The sequence below is a fragment of the Pagrus pagrus genome, assembly GCF_965226575.1.
Source record: "Pagrus pagrus genome assembly, chromosome: 15".
Lineage (NCBI taxonomy): Eukaryota > Metazoa > Chordata > Actinopteri > Spariformes > Sparidae > Pagrus > Pagrus pagrus.
Window position 1 is genome coordinate 29,986,696 of NC_140199.1, and position 15,813 is coordinate 30,002,508.

Sequence of the window (15,813 nt, forward strand, 5' to 3'; positions counted from 1 at the left end):
TATACATGTTCAGAAAAAAACCTGGGGCCATGTACATAAGGTGCAGTGTGAGCTTGAGGAATGCAGGTGTAGCAGGACAGCCATTAGTCTCATGACGTCATTTGGGAGGCGGCCCCAGTCAATTGCGGTCGGTGAATGACGCATAAAGGGGGAGTGTAGAGTACCTGTCTTCCTCTTGCTTGCCGAAGGCCAGGTCACGTCATTTCCTGACGTCCGTCACTTCCGCCCCTCTGGTAGCAGGTAGGCTGTCGGCCGCGGCTGTACTTCTTTCCACGTTGTCCCATCCAGTGCTAATTTTAGTTATTTTGTGTATATAGAGGCTCGTTTGGGTGTTGCTGCGGGCCGTACGCTGCTCATGCTGCTCACCGCTCCGTACGTCGCTCGCTGCTCGCTGCCGGTAAGTGAGTTTTTTTTCTCACGTGTCTTCCTCTTTGGCGTTGCACATGTGGCAACCTGTGTGTTTGTTTACAGGTTGCTCGTGTACAGCACCGACTCTCCTCTCTATGCCGCGTTGGCCGGGACTGCCTGACCGGTATGTTGTACAGTGACAGTAGCTCTCTCCTCCAGCCACTTGTAGCTTCTTACGTTTGTTTGTTTATTATTGTAGGGTAAAGATGTCCATGTAGCGGCTCAGTGCCGGCTAACCACTGCTAACCACTGCTAACCACTGCTAAACCACTGCTGCTTTGCCTTGCTGGGGCTACCGTGCTGCTGATTGACTGCTGCTTTGCTATCGCTGGAGCTACCGTGTCTTTCCGGAGCTCCTGGCGTTCAGACACTGCTTGCTGCTGCTTGACTGCTTGCCTTACTGCCTTGCCGCCTTGCTTGAGCTTTCACTGCTGCCACGGCCGACTCGGTCCGTGCTCGCCCTGCTTGGCTTTGACTGTTTGGCTGGCTAAGTGTCTCTGGTGCTGCCCGTAGCTGGCTGGGCGTACCTGTGGCTTGGCAACGCTGTCGCTTTCTTATTCAGCCGTGTGTGTGTGTGTGGGTGTGGGTGTGTGGGTGTGTGTGTGAGAGAGAGAGAGAACAGTGTGGGAATTTGCCTTATTGTCCCTTTTGTTGCGTGTTTGTTGGTTGTTGTATGTTTGTTATTTTTCTTTCTTTTCTTTTGCTTTCCATAGCTTTGATTAGGTTGTAATTTTTGAGTTTATTTATGATCATTTCTTTTGGGGTATTGTGGGTTGTAACTTGTGATTTTGAATAGTTTTGAGCAAGCCATTTGATTTGCTATTGTGCCTAATTATTATAGATTTTGTAAATTTCATTTCTTTCGTTGTTGTTGTTGTTGTTAGTTATTGGTTTGTTTTCTTTGTCCTTAAAACTGTCTCTCTGGTCTCCCCCCCTTTCAGGTGCTGAGCCTACGGTGGTGGATTGGTGTCCGGTGGTGGTGCCCTTCCTTTTTTTGTGTTGTGTCTACACTGGTTTGAGTTTTCACTTTATACTCATTTTTGCTGCACGTGTGGTGTTCCAGGTATCCCCTTTTTGTTGACCCATCTGCACTAGTAGGCCTCAGCCCTGATTGGTTCCTTTTCTTAATATTTTCGTATGAGTGATTTCATCGAGCCCCTTTTTAAACATTTGTGAAGAATAAAATAGTAATATTTTGGTACCTTTGAACTGCTGTCTCTGCCTCACTTTGTTGCGGACCTGAGTGCTTTCTCCTGTTGAGCTAGTTCATTTAATTTTCCCTGGGTGAAACTCCCAGGGTGGCGTTGTCTGGCAACAATTAATTAATTCATACCATCCTAAAACATCACATTAACCAAAACCACCTCCTCGTGCCGCCACAATCTGGCGTCGTCGGCAGGATTTACAATTTGAGAGCAGAGACGTGCGTTCTGTTTTGGTTTGTTGTTTTTCCCTTTTAAAAAAAACAAAAACAAAACTGCTATTCTTTGGTGTCTGACTTGTGTTTCTTTTCTTTCTTCCAAGGCAAAGCAGCAGCTGGTTTGGTGGACCTGCAACAAGCCCATTTTCCCCGGTTTCATCTTCACGGTAGGGAGTGTCTTAGTTAGTACAGGTTTCACAATGGAGGCAGAATTGCAAGAACTAAGAGAGTTAGTTGCTCAACTGAGAACAGATAATGAGAGGCTAAGACAGGAACAGGTTGCGGCCGTGCCTGGCCCTAGTACAGCGCCCTCAGTCTCGCTCCCACCCGCTGCACTCCCCATTGTCGGTGCTACTTCAACGGAGAGACTGATTTTTGTGCCGCGAGACAGAAAATGTCCCACATTTAGGGGAAGGTCAGGTATAGGGTTAGCCGAGTGGCTGGAGGAGGTGCAAGCCTGTATGAGAGCACGTCATTTGTCCACATCCGATCAGGCATTCTTTTTATTTGACCATTTAGAGGGGGAGGCACGTGAGGAAATAAAGTACCGCCCTAGTGAGGAACGTTCAGACCCAGCCAAGATCATTGACGTGTTACAGGAGTTATATGGGTGTGCAGAGTCATATGTAGCTCTACAAGAGGCCTTTTTCTCCCGACGGCAGCATGAGGGAGAGACTCTGCTAGAGTTTTCACTTGCGTTGATGGGCCTCATGTCATCTGTGAAGCAGCGTGCACCCGGTGGCATACCCAATTCAGAGGTTTTGCTACGTGACCAGTTTGTGGAGCACGTGCTGGATGGGTCACTTCGTCGTGAGTTGAAGCAGTTTGTGCGCAGGCAGCCTACTGCTACTTTACTGGAGGCTAGGAGTGAGGCGATCAGGTGGGAACGAGAGGGCTTACCTGTAGGTGTTAGGGGTCGCAGTCATTCTGTCCCGTCTGTCTTCGGTGCTCAGTGTGTGGTCCAAGGCAGTCGTCAGATAAGTGTTGGTCCCCCGCAATCCTCCGAGCTGCGTGAGATGAGAGAAATGCTGAAGTTGCAACAGGAGCAGTTGAACCAACTGACTCAGAGCATTTCCCGTCTGCAGGGCTCCCCGCAACCTAGCCGAACAGCTTTTCGTGGCCCCATCATCTGTATGAGATGTCAGCAGCCAGGTCACATCGCCAGGGAGTGTGATGGCGTCCGTGTCCCCGCCCGCCCTCAACCTTCCTTGCCGGCCTCTCAGCCAAATAGGCCGTCTCACTCCGCCCAGCGGCCGGGAAACTAGCACCCGCCGAACTGCAGAGCCACAGTTCGGAGGGGGCAGTTCCTGGCTCGGATTCAGGCACAGGTGACGTGGAAGTGTCCAAGCTCATGTCGTCTTGTCCTCATTTAAGTGTGAGCATGGGGGGGGTTGTGGTCCCTTGCCTGGTAGATACCGGGTCTATGGTGTCGACCATCACCGAGTCTCTTTTCCGCCAACAGTTTGAGACCTGGGGCCAAGAGCGACTCAAATCTTGTCACTGGCTGCAGCTCAGAGCAGCTAACGGTCTTGCCATCCCTTATGTTGGCTACCTGGAGTTGGATGTGAAGCTCTGTGGGAAATTGTTGCCAGCCTGTGGGATTTTGGTCGTCAAGGACCCCTGTGGCGGTGTGTCTTCACATGTTCCTGGTGTTCTAGGGATGAATATTATCCGCAGGTGCTATGGAGAACTCTTTGGGCAGCATGGCTTAGCATTGTTTGACCTGCCAGTGGTATCTGAGGCCCCCAAGCTTGTCACACAGGCCCTCCAGAGGTGCCATGAAGCCAGTGTTTTGGTTGACCAGCGAGCTGGTAAAGTCAAGGTACGTGGTAAAAAGGCTTGTCGTATCCCAGGTGGTATGTTGAAGATTGTTGCATCCACATGCTCAGAGCAGTATGCTGGCACCACCGCACTGTTTGAGCCTCCAGAGTCTGGCTTGCCCGCCGGGCTGCTTGCCTCTCCTGCTCTGGTACCAGTGGTACGGGGCACCGCCTACATTCCCATCGTGAATGTAGGTTCTTCAGACGTGTTGCTCTATCCCCATGCCATGGTTGGGACCCTAGAGGAGGTATGTGTGGTGAGTTTGCCTGCTGGTGTTACGGAGGAGCCACCTGTGGTGGCTACCATGTTCTCCCAGTCTGCTTCTTTGCCAGTGCAGGATCAGATAGCAGCCTTAGAGTTGGGTCATTTGCCTGCAGAAGCACAGGGTAAGGTGAGAGCTCTCCTGGGTCAGTTTAGTTCCATCTTTTCAGCTCATGACGGGGACCTAGGTTGCACTGACCTGATTGCCCACGAGATCCCGCTCCTGGATGATGTCCCTGTGCGTCAGCGGTATCGCCGAATTCCTCCGTCTGAGTATGAGCTTGTCAAAGACCACATTAATCAACTTCTTGGCGCACAAGTAATTCGGGAGAGTAGCAGTCCTTACGCCTCTCCAATTGTGCTGGTCAAAAAGAAGGACGACAGCCTTCGTATGTGTGTGGACTACAGGCTCCTGAACGGTAAAACCAGGAAGGACGCCTTTCCTTTGCCTCGTATTGACGAGTCATTAGATGCCCTGACCGGGGCACGTTGGTTTTCTACTATGGACTTGGCTAGTGGGTATAATCAGGTCCCCGTGGCAGAGTCGGATCGTCCCAAGACCGCCTTCTGTACCCCCTTCGGCCTTTTTGAGTGGAACCGTATGCCCTTCGGGCTCTGCAACGCCCCCAGCACCTTCCAGCGGTTAATGCAGCGGATTTTCGGGGACCAGCAGTGTCAATCCCTGCTGCTCTACTTGGACGACATTGTGGTCTTCTCCTCTACTATCGAGCAGCATCTGGAGAGGTTGGGTGGGGTGCTGGGGCGTTTGCGGCGCGAGGGGCTGAAGGTGAAACTCAAGAAGTGTGCCTTCTTCCAGCAGGAAGTGCGCTACTTGGGACACGTCGTCTCCGATCAGGGTGTCTCCACAGACTCCAGTAAGATCAAGGCAGTTTCCAGCTGGCCTTCTCCTGCCACCCTTTCAGAGCTGCGTTCCTTCCTTGGGTTCGCCAGCTACTACCGCCGCTTCGTGGAGGGGTTTGCGAAGCTGGCTGCACCCCTTCACAAGCTGGTGGCAGAACTGGCAGGCCTCAAGTCCAAGCGGGTAAATCAGACTGTCACTGGTCGTTGGACAGAGGAGTGTCACCATAGTTTTGAGGCATTGAAAGCTCGCCTCGTTTCTGCACCTGTCCTGGCGTACGCCGATTTTACCCTTCCATTTATTCTGGAGGTGGACGCCAGCTATGGTGGTCTTGGAGCTGTGCTGTCGCAAGAACAGGATGGGAAGGTTCGACCCATAGCCTATGCCAGCCGTGGTCTGAGGCCCACTGAGCGCAACATGCGTAATTACAGTTCCATGAAGTTGGAATTTTTGGCGCTCAAGTGGGCAATGACCGAGAAATTTCGGGAGTACCTGTTGGGCCACAAATATGTTGTTTATACCGACAACAACCCATTGAGTCACCTGTCGTCTGCCAAGCTTGGGGCCACCGAACAGCGCTGGGCAGCCCAGCTTGCATCCTTCGATTTTGAACTGAAATACCGGTCTGGTCGCCACAATAAGAACGCCGATGCCCTGTCTCGACAGCATCCTCCAGAGACGCAGGACATGCAAGCCATGGTCCGTGGTACAGTGCTCCCTCAGCCCTTGCAGGAGGCCCTGCAGGTGGACAAGGTAAATGCGACTCAAGCCACTGTGGCAGCCTTGCCCCATCATCCCCCATCTGACATCGCCACGCTCCAGCACACCGATCCTGTCATTCAGGAAGCTTTGGTCTTCTGGGTACGTAAACAGCGTCCCAGTAAGGATGAACGGAAACAACTGTCTCGGTCAGCCTTGGTGTTACTGCAGCAGTGGGACCGGTTGGTCGAAAGGGATGGTCTTTTGTATCGCCAGGTGTTCCGGCCAGACGGGGCTGAGGTTTGCTTTCAGTTGTTGTTGCCTGCAGCGTTGAAGACAGATGTGCTCACCGAGGTTCACCAGGGTCACGGTCATCAAGGGGTCGAGAGGACCTTGGAGCTTTTGCGCCAGCGGTGTTACTGGCCCGGCATGTCCGCTGATGTGGCACAGTGGTGCCAGGCCTGCGAAAGGTGCCAGGTGGCCAAGGTGAGTCGACCAGCTGCCCGCAGCTTCATGGGACACTTGTTGGCTTCTCGGCCTAATGAGATCTTGGCTATTGATTTTACGGTTCTGGAGCCCAGCCGTAATGGTCTGGAAAACGTCCTTGTAATGACTGATGTTTTCAGTAAGTACACGTGGGCTGTCCCCACCCGTGATCAGCGGGCGGCCACTGTAGCTCAGGTCTTGGTTGCCGAGTGGTTCTCGAAATTTGGTGTCCCTGCTCGCATACACTCAGATCAGGGACGGTGTTTTGAGGGCTCTCTTATTCAACAGTTGTGTGTTTTGTATGGTATTGAGAAGTCTCGCACCACACCATACCATCCTTCAGGGAACGGGCAGTGCGAGAGATTCAATAGGACACTTCACGACCTTTTGCGTACGTTGCCCGTGTCTCGAAAGCGTGACTGGAGTTCCTGTCTTCCACAAGTCCTGTATGCCTACAACACCACCCCGCATCAGGCAACTGGCGAGTCTCCCTTTCTGTTGATGTTCGGCCAGGAGCCGAGGCTTCCAGTTGATTTCATTCTGGGCCGGGTACGGGATCCGGTTGGTGGCAATGTCCATGAGTGGGTTGAGGAACATCAAACCCGCTTGCAAATGGCTTTCGAAGGAGCCCGTGATCGGTTGAAGGCTACGGCAGAGCGCCGTAAGAACAACCACGACCAACATGTCCGAGAAGTTCCTTTGAAAGAGGGCCAGTTGGTATGGTTGCGGGACCTTGGTGTGCGGGGAAGACACAAAATCCAAGATCAGTGGGTCTCGGTCATGTATCTTGTCTTGAGGGCGCCGAGAGAAGGGGGGTCAGTCTATACCATTGCTCCAAGGGATGATCTGACCAGAGCCAGACAGGTCCATCGTTCTTTGCTGAAGGCCGTGGTAGGGGTCAGCCCTCCAGGTTCTGCTGTTTCTTCTCCACCTCCTCCTGAGCAGCCTCAGTCAGAGGATGAGCCGTCTTGTGATGGTGATTGGTTGCTCTTGAGGTCCGAGAACTCATTGCCCACTTCTGTCCAGGCCGAAGCTGTGACCCAAACCACCCCCCGATTGCTGGTCCCACTGCCAGACCCAGTCTCCTCTGTGCCATCTTCGTCGATGGAACCTGTTCCGGTGGTCCAAAGCACCTCTTCTTCTCTCCCTGTTGGTGGAGGAAATGTTGTCCGGCGGACCGCTAGGTCAACTGCAGGTCACCACCCTAATGTCCATCGTCTCCCACGATCTGCAGGTGGTGCTGAACAAGGAGGTGGTAACCCCTCTGTCCCTGTGTCTAATGCTGTTGCAGCGGTATTTAGGCCTTGGAGTTAAGTCTGTTTGTTTTGCTTTTGGTTACTCCATCGTCGGGACGACGATTTAATTGTTGGGGGCAGATTGTAGCAGGACAGCCATTAGTCTCATGACGTCATTTGGGAGGCGGCCCCAGTCAATTGCGGTCGGTGAATGACGCATAAAGGGGGAGTGTAGAGTACCTGTCTTCCTCTTGCTTGCCGAAGGCCAGGTCACGTCATTTCCTGACGTCCGTCACTTCCGCCCCTCTGGTAGCAGGTAGGCTGTCGGCCGCGGCTGTACTTCTTTCCACGTTGTCCCATCCAGTGCTAATTTTAGTTATTTTGTGTATATAGAGGCTCGTTTGGGTGTTGCTGCGGGCCGTACGCTGCTCATGCTGCTCACCGCTCCGTACGTCGCTCGCTGCTCGCTGCCGGTAAGTGAGTTTTTTTTCTCACGTGTCTTCCTCTTTGGCGTTGCACATGTGGCAACCTGTGTGTTTGTTTACAGGTTGCTCGTGTACAGCACCGACTCTCCTCTCTATGCCGCGTTGGCCGGGACTGCCTGACCGGTATGTTGTACAGTGACAGTAGCTCTCTCCTCCAGCCACTTGTAGCTTCTTACGTTTGTTTGTTTATTATTGTAGGGTAAAGATGTCCATGTAGCGGCTCAGTGCCGGCTAACCACTGCTAACCACTGCTAAACCACTGCTGCTTTGCCTTGCTGGGGCTACCGTGCTGCTGATTGACTGCTGCTTTGCTATCGCTGGAGCTACCGTGTCTTTCCGGAGCTCCTGGCGTTCAGACACTGCTTGCTGCTGCTTGACTGCTTGCCTTACTGCCTTGCCGCCTTGCTTGAGCTTTCACTGCTGCCACGGCCGACTCGGTCCGTGCTCGCCCTGCTTGGCTTTGACTGTTTGGCTGGCTAAGTGTCTCTGGTGCTGCCCGTAGCTGGCTGGGCGTACCTGTGGCTTGGCAACGCTGTCGCTTTCTTATTCAGCCGTGTGTGTGTGTGTGGGTGTGGGTGTGTGGGTGTGTGTGTGAGAGAGAGAACAGTGTGGGAATTTGCCTTATTGTCCCTTTTGTTGCGTGTTTGTTGGTTGTTGTATGTTTATTATTTTTCTTTCTTTTCTTTTGCTTTCCATAGCTTTGATTAGGTTGTAATTTTTGAGTTTATTTATGATCATTTCTTTTGGGGTATTGTGGGTTGTAACTTGTGATTTTGAATAGTTTTGAGCAAGCCATTTGATTTGCTATTGTGCCTAATTATTATAGATTTTGTAAATTTCATTTCTTTCGTTGTTGTTGTTGTTGTTGTTAGTTATTGGTTTGTTTTCTTTGTCCTTAAAACTGTCTCTCTGGTCTCCCCCCCCTTTCAGGTGCTGAGCCTACGGTGGTGGATTGGTGTCCGGTGGTGGTGCCCTTCCTTTTTTTGTGTTGTGTCTACACTGGTTTGAGTTTTCACTTTATACTCATTTTTGCTGCACGTGTGGTGTTCCAGGTATCCCCTTTTTGTTGACCCATCTGCACTAGTAGGCCTCAGCCCTGATTGGTTCCTTTTCTTAATATTTTCGTATGAGTGATTTCATCGAGCCCCTTTTTAAACATTTGTGAAGAATAAAATAGTAATATTTTGGTACCTTTGAACTGCTGTCTCTGCCTCACTTTGTTGCGGACCTGAGTGCTTTCTCCTGTTGAGCTAGTTCATTTAATTTTCCCTGGGTGAAACTCCCAGGGTGGCGTTGTCTGGCAACAATTAATTAATTCATACCATCCTAAAACATCACATTAACCAAAACCACCTCCTCGTGCCGCCACACAGGCAATATTGTTTGATGGCAATTCGCAGTGGTTTGACATTTAGCCAGTGTGAACACATCCGCTCACTGGAGTACTGCGAGGAAATAGCTACAGAAGAATTTCTGTCATATCTGAAATGGTGGACTTAAAATTCTTTGGTGAGGCTAAAAAGGCAACCTGTGTGAAAAGGCAACAAAATGCCCAGAAGGCTCATGTCCCTCTCTGTGTGGAAGTGTCATTTCAAGAAACCCCCAAGCAATTTAGCTTTTCAGTGTACGAGCCGACTGTACACCACTATAGTCGCCTTGGAAGGGTGATGGTGACATATAATTCACCAGCTAACACCTGGCATTGTCCTTGTGCCAAACCAAGAATGTCATGTGTCCACAAAAACATCAGTAAATGGCATCTATTTCAAACCAACCCAGACGTGTTCAGAACAGAGATTGCCAGCACAAGTCCATCTCAACAGCACCAAGACAGTGTCTATCCACCATCGGCTGAAAACCTGAAGCAACTTGTTGAGTACATCTACAGACAGAAAAAGCTTCCAGCCAACCTACCAGATGACCTTGTGAAACCAAAGGCACTGACAAATTATATCACAGAGTTGCATCCAACAGAGACCATTTGCACCATCTGTCCAGGGTCAGTACATCTTGAGAAGTCAACAATCATCTCTAGAAATGCCAGGATAATCACCATCAATGGTGTAATTGAACGTAAGTTGTTAATGTCTCACCTCATATTATGAAAGTTTGCTATTTCTGAATGTGACAGTGTTTATTATTAAAAAAATCAATGTTATTGTCACATCACAAGTTTATACCAAGTATAAAACAGTGGGTGAATTTCTTTTTTTGCAAGCTTTCTATGACTTTAAAATGTTTACATTTTTATTTTTCGCTAGATGTATCAACCTATTTCCGGCGATGTCCACAGTGCCATATGATGTACCGATACCAGGAATGGCAGGACAGTCTTCACAACTTTGATGACCATGTTATATTGAACCTCGAACTATGTTTATATCTGAGACTCAACTTACAGGTTAGTACAATGGAATTGTCATGGTAAGAAAAATGCAAAAATATTTGTGTGTGTTTCTTGGAACTTGTTTATTCCTCTAAAATGCACATAACTGTATTTTTCATTTGCCCCCTCTTTAAGAACAATGTTTCAGTGTCCAAGGTACTAGACTCACTGGAAAACCTGAGGAAAGTAAAATTTCCTGCCAAAAACACTGTCCTGCATGCCTACCTCCACTTTGAGGCATTGACGAGCCATGATTACTCCTTTTCCTGTGTTTGCTGTGGCTACTATCCTCCAGTCGTTGTGATGGACCTGCACAAAAAAGGAGTGTTCAACTTGCCTGGTAAGTCACAATGTCGTGTGTGTGTGTGTGAGAGCGAGAGAGAGAGACATTAAATTGCTAATTTTTTCTTTCAGTGAGTGACATAAAAGAGGTCTCTGAGAACTTCACTGGTGAAGTCAACATTGAAGAGTTCTGGGATTCTGTTCAGCTGGAGATGATTTCCTGTGGCTTTTCCCCAAGTACTTACATGCTCTCAAATTTATCAATATTAGTAATTACCTTGTATTTAATGTTGCAGTGCACTTAGCCATACTATTAATCACTTGTTTCGTGCATTTTTACTAGGCCGTGCAAAGAACCGCTTTGCTGTACATCCTAGTTTTGAGCACTGGAGCCCATGGATTGGGAAGAACACACGAAAATCGGAGACTGTGTTAAACACAGAATTTGAAAAAGTTGCCTCTTCAAAATCTTCCACTGAAGCTGAACTGAGCATGGTTTCAGAGGACCGTCTTGTGGATGAGCTCATGAAGCAAAAGGTACAGTTATTGTTTGTTTGTATATTTGAGATCGTATTGTGCATTGATGTTTTACTTTATGTCTTACTTTCTGTTTTTCAAAAGGTTTCAACAGTGCGCAAGCTGTGCAAGGCCTGCAATTTGGATTCAAAGGGATCACGGATGGATCTTATTATGAGACTAAGAGACGAGATGAAGACCAGGCATACATATGACAAGATATTCCAGAAAATCTGGGGAGCATCTGGTAAGTTCACACACAGCTGAAAAAAACAATTTTAGATGTGGTTCTTGCATTTACTATATAACTTTTAAACTTTTCTTTAAAGGTGGCTGGTCAGTGATTCTGTGCCCTCATGGTGTTGTCTACAGTATAAAGTTTAACCTGAGGTCAGAGTCTCCAAGGGATTTTGCTGACCTTCTTCTGTCCTGGAAACACCTGCCAAATGTTTCCGTTTACGATTTCGCTCGGGGTTTGGCAACTCATGTTAACCTCCGTGTCCCAACCACACTGCCTTTCAAGCCACATGAAGGGAGACTGGCTGCACCAACTGAAGACCACATCAAAGCAGCTCAGCAGAAAAAACTCAGCACTCCTCTTCCATGGCTGACTGAAAAGTTACAGAATCCTGACGAGGATGGGCATTCATGTACTGGTTCATCAGACCATTACGTCTTGTACGACAAATTCCACGAGGCCAACACCAAAGATCCAAAGGAGGTGTTAAGGAGGATCAACCTTGTCCCAGAACTTCAGGGTTCTTTGAATAGCCAGGTGGCTGAGCAGCTGTTTTCAACTCTGAAAAAAAACAACTACTTCCTCAATAATATGGCACCGTCAACACACATTTTTATGATGAGAAACCTGGTACATCATCGAAACAACAACACAATAAAAAACTTCTTAAAAAGCAGCTACAGAGAGGACATGAGTCACATTCTCTGCACGACATTGCTCTAAATGAAGTTGGACAAGCAGTATTTGGTAAATATGAAGTCAAGGAAATTTATTTTGTTTTACAGTTGTAATCTGAAATATAATGCTTGTACTGAATAATATATATATATATATATATATATATTTAAAGCCTCAGGACTCCAACCACCTGAAAAATCTGTACAGCATCAACCCTCACCAGTTGGAGCCCCTCCGCATCAACAAGGGCTTCACAGTAACACAGACAAAGGTAGGTAGCAGGTTTTCAAATCAACATGAAATTATTTTGTCTATGTAATTTTTTTTAGCTAACTTAAATTCTCCACTCATGTGGACCTCATTGTGAAAACATCACAAGATGTGATAAAGTAGGACCATGCCGAGCATCATGGACACTACAACCACATCCCTCCCAACAGCAGCTGGTATGTACTATGTCTTTTAAAAGCAAAAGGTAGTTATATTACATTTTATAGAGAGGTTTCTGCTTCTCATCTTGAAACCCAGCCATCCATGAAATTCCTGGTCTAAATATAACGCTTGTTATGAATGGTATAATACATGTAAAATAATGTTGTTTTTTTTAATTTTACTATGAATAGCTCGACTATGTCCTGGATACCGAAAGGCCAGAAGCAGAACTGATCGTGAAAACACAGAAGAGTTGCCTGACACGTGCAGACTTCTGGACCCTTGGCCTGAACCTGGAGATGGAATCAACCGTGAGTAAACAGTTAATGGATCGTAGTTGAGAACTAATTGTGTATGTCGTTAAGGCTGCCAAGTTAATCTTTTTTTCTTTTTTGCAGGTAGGAAACGCATGCTTTGAGCTTATCGAACGGATTGCTCAATCAAAGGTATAAAGTTTGATTTCAGAATATGCTTTTATCTCTATTCATACTGTTCAGGTGCCTTGGTTTACATTTGCGATATATTCCGCAGGGGAAGTGCATTTCTGTGGCTGAACTGCATGCAACCCATTCTCAAGTTTACCTGTAAGTATACCTACTGGATAAAATGTTTATTATATTTTAGATTTTATTTTTTTGTATCTTTTAAATGTTTCTTTTTCATTAGAGAGATGTCTACATGAGAGACGCCATTGTCATCCCTGTGTGGAAACCTGGACATTTCCTGTTGTCTGTAAGTACTGATGTTACCTGTGACGTAAATGGTCTTCATTTTTATAGAGTCTTTATAACTTTTACAATTCACCCACACACCCACACTTCTATGGTGGAGGCAACCATGCAAGATCCTGCCTCATCAGGAGCAGTTAGGAGTTCAGTGTCTTGCTCAAGAACACTTCGACATGAAGCCAGGATGAGTTTGGGATTGAATTTTCCGGTTCCCGAACAGCCACCGTACCTCCTAAGTCACAGCTGCCTTAATTAATTTTGGTCCTCATTGCTTTTTTAATTCCATGAGGCACATTTCTAAACTATCAACTGTTCTTAAAATGGGTATATACTTTATTGTAGTGTTGTGTTGTGTTGTGTTGTATTAATCTCTCACACAATGTTGAGTTGAAATGTCATTAACCACAATTATAGGTTTTGAGGCCAACACAGAGAGAGATATTCTTTCTGGATTCCAAATGTGCACATGTACAATTTGGATTTGGTGATCAGGAAATGAGAGAACTGCTGAGGTCACTAACAAACACACATTTTGGTTGTCATTGGTGGTCATGTTCCTATGCCGTTCTGAAATGCTTTGTTGTAGGGCTGAGCGATATGGCAATACAAATCCCATGATTACGATATCCAAAATCCGAGACAATTTCTAATCTCTATTGCCCAGTCCTACGTTGTTTTCTCACCGGATCACGTTCTGATCTGTGCAGTAGCCTTTTTATGGTGCAACCTTAATATAGCTGCAGTTCTGTGCATCAAGTACCAACAATTTTTAGAATTATACAGTTTAACAGCATAGCGTAAAATTAAAAATAGAGTTCAGAAACTGGCACCATAAAAAGCTGCTGAGTGTGTGTATGTGTGTGTGACTGCATGGAAAGGTTTGTTCCTGACAGAATTGCTTGCATGGTGTGTGTTTTGCGTGAAAGACTACCGTATCATTTTAATAGCTACATACTTAATTCTTAATACAGCTTTCTTGTCAATTTTAGAAACCTTTCCCAGTCAATAAGTCCTGGACAGTGGAAAGAGACCACTGGTTTGGAAATAGAGGTAATAGTATACACTATTTGTAATTTATATTTAACAGTACTGTAAAATCATCAACTGACCTTTTTCTTACATCCTAGGGGTTTCCAAGACAGCTGTACGGAAATGACTGTGGCATCTTCATGTTGATGGTAGTAGACATTATTGGTCTCATTTAATTCTGTGTGCCTACAAGATATTACATAAAATTATTAATGTTTTATTCATAGTATGCCCTTTACACCGTACTGGATGCCCCTTATGATTTCACCGTTGTAAGTTGACCCGCTCATTCAAATTAAACTCAAAAACCCTTAATAACATTTAATCTGACATACATGTACAGTACTAATTTTTTTTTTCCTTCTTCAGGTGGACATGCCAGCTTTGCGAAAGTGGTGGTGTGTTATGCTAATGGAGAACTTTGACCTTGGAAGGTGAGAGCACAAAAATGTTAACATTTAATTGACTTGTTGTTATAATGTTAACACTTTATGTCTGTTATACCTATAAGACATTTAATTTTTTCTTTAACTCTTTTTATTTGAGCCATGGCAAAATGTTTGCCCACTGGACAGACACTTCAAAGGCCATCCTGCGAAATGAGGTGTCACCAGTCTTCAGACTGAAGAAGCGGAGGATGGTTGACATCACTGAGGTCAGATTTTTGGGTGTGCGAACCGGGTACTGTAGGTTAATTAAGAAGTATCAAGTAGATCAAGTGGAAGTTAGTTTCTTGGTGGCATCATTGCTTGTATTTGAATATTTAAAATTGATGTTGAATTTTTTTCTTCTTCTGTCTTTTTAGGAAGAGGAGCAACTACAGCCTGTTGCACAGCCTCAGCAAACCAGTGTGTCCACTGCACAGCCTCAGCAAGCCAGTGTGTCCGCTGCAAAAGAGGCTGAGACAACAGTGGAAGTGGTAGGCGCGTTTTCCTGTTCTATACTGGGATTAACATGATGACAAGCTACTTGTGAAGTGTCATTTTGCTACATTCTATGCTCTGTGCTTAAGTATACTATACACGGTATATGTAGATCTGAAATGAAGGAATGCAATATGTTATCTTTATGTGAATCATTGAGGTGATGATACTGTTTGTGAAGCAGTTATGTTATAGGAAGACAACCTTTTTTCTCTCTGTCGTTTCCATAGGACAATCTTAAGATCAAGATTGTACATGACTGCAAAAGGGCAGCAGAATGGGTGGAAACAAACCGCCATTTGTTTTCAGGCAAGGTGGAGTTGCCCGATGCAGTCCAGATGGGAGAGGAGGAAATGGCAGAGGCTGCACAGCAATATGCCAGACTTTGGGTTGAGGAGGAGAGTGCAGACATTGATGACCAGGAAAGGGAAGGCATCTTGGAGCCATTCAAATTTATTTTCTCCAAAATTGACGACATGTGGGCATTTTGTGAGGAGATGAGTGACAAACAAGGCTACTTGACATATTGTGAATGTCAAATTGATGAATGACACCCTGTTGTTGCTGTGCGGAATAAAACTGATTGTTTGAACATTTTGTCATTTTATGTGTGCTGTGTTTTTAATCGAGCAACAAATTATTTAGAATGATTATACCATGAAGAAAACAGGTAAGTTAATGCATTTTAAGATAATGAATAGTTTTAACTATTATTGCCCTTCATGTATGCTGACATTGTTATATATTTAAGTATAGTAAAAAAATGTATTGGCCTATGTCTTTTAAAGACCTTCAGGTGTAATATGTATAAGAGTTAGGTGAAACCATATACAGAAATAGCACACAATAAAATAATGTATTTAACATTATAAATATTGTACATAAAATATTAAAAGCAGAGGCTAATTATATGTTCATATGGTTTTA

The 15,813-nt window shown here is 46.2% G+C and overlaps 2 protein-coding genes across 2 annotated transcripts; both read left to right on the forward strand.

Annotated features, from left to right (window-relative positions):
* The first annotated feature begins 154 nt into the window (after positions 1-154).
* LOC311270370 (uncharacterized protein) lies at positions 155-9,028 on the forward strand. Its single transcript, XM_084375193.1, has 8 exons — positions 155-240; positions 318-397; positions 472-532; positions 1,350-1,471; positions 1,933-1,995; positions 7,583-7,662; positions 7,737-7,797; positions 8,605-9,028. Exons 2-7 carry the CDS (start codon positions 356-358, stop codon positions 7,792-7,794), a joined length of 426 nt encoding a protein of 141 aa, XP_084231319.1. The 5' UTR covers positions 155-240; positions 318-355; the 3' UTR covers positions 7,795-7,797; positions 8,605-9,028.
* A 5,293-nt stretch (positions 9,029-14,321) lies between these two features.
* Positions 14,322-15,437, forward strand: LOC311270488 (uncharacterized protein; the record flags this gene model as incomplete). Its single annotated transcript, XM_084375393.1, has 4 exons — positions 14,322-14,397; positions 14,510-14,618; positions 14,769-14,882; positions 15,117-15,437. The coding sequence occupies exons 1-4, from the start codon at positions 14,339-14,341 to the stop codon at positions 15,435-15,437; spliced, it is 603 nt and encodes a 200-aa protein (XP_084231519.1). The 5' UTR covers positions 14,322-14,338.
* Between the last annotated feature and the right edge of the window lie 376 nt (positions 15,438-15,813).

Bases quoted from the DNA above. Each gene is read 5' to 3' on its own strand.
- LOC311270370 (XM_084375193.1), top strand. From the start codon at position 356: ATGCTGCTCACCGCTCCGTACGTCGCTCGCTGCTCGCTGCCG. The intron at 1,996-7,582 runs GTAGGGAGTGTC...TTGTGTATATAG, and splicing joins TCCCCGGTTTCATCTTCACG to AGGCTCGTTTGGGTGTTGCT. The intron at 7,663-7,736 runs GTAAGTGAGTTT...GTTTGTTTACAG, and splicing joins TCGCTCGCTGCTCGCTGCCG to GTTGCTCGTGTACAGCACCG.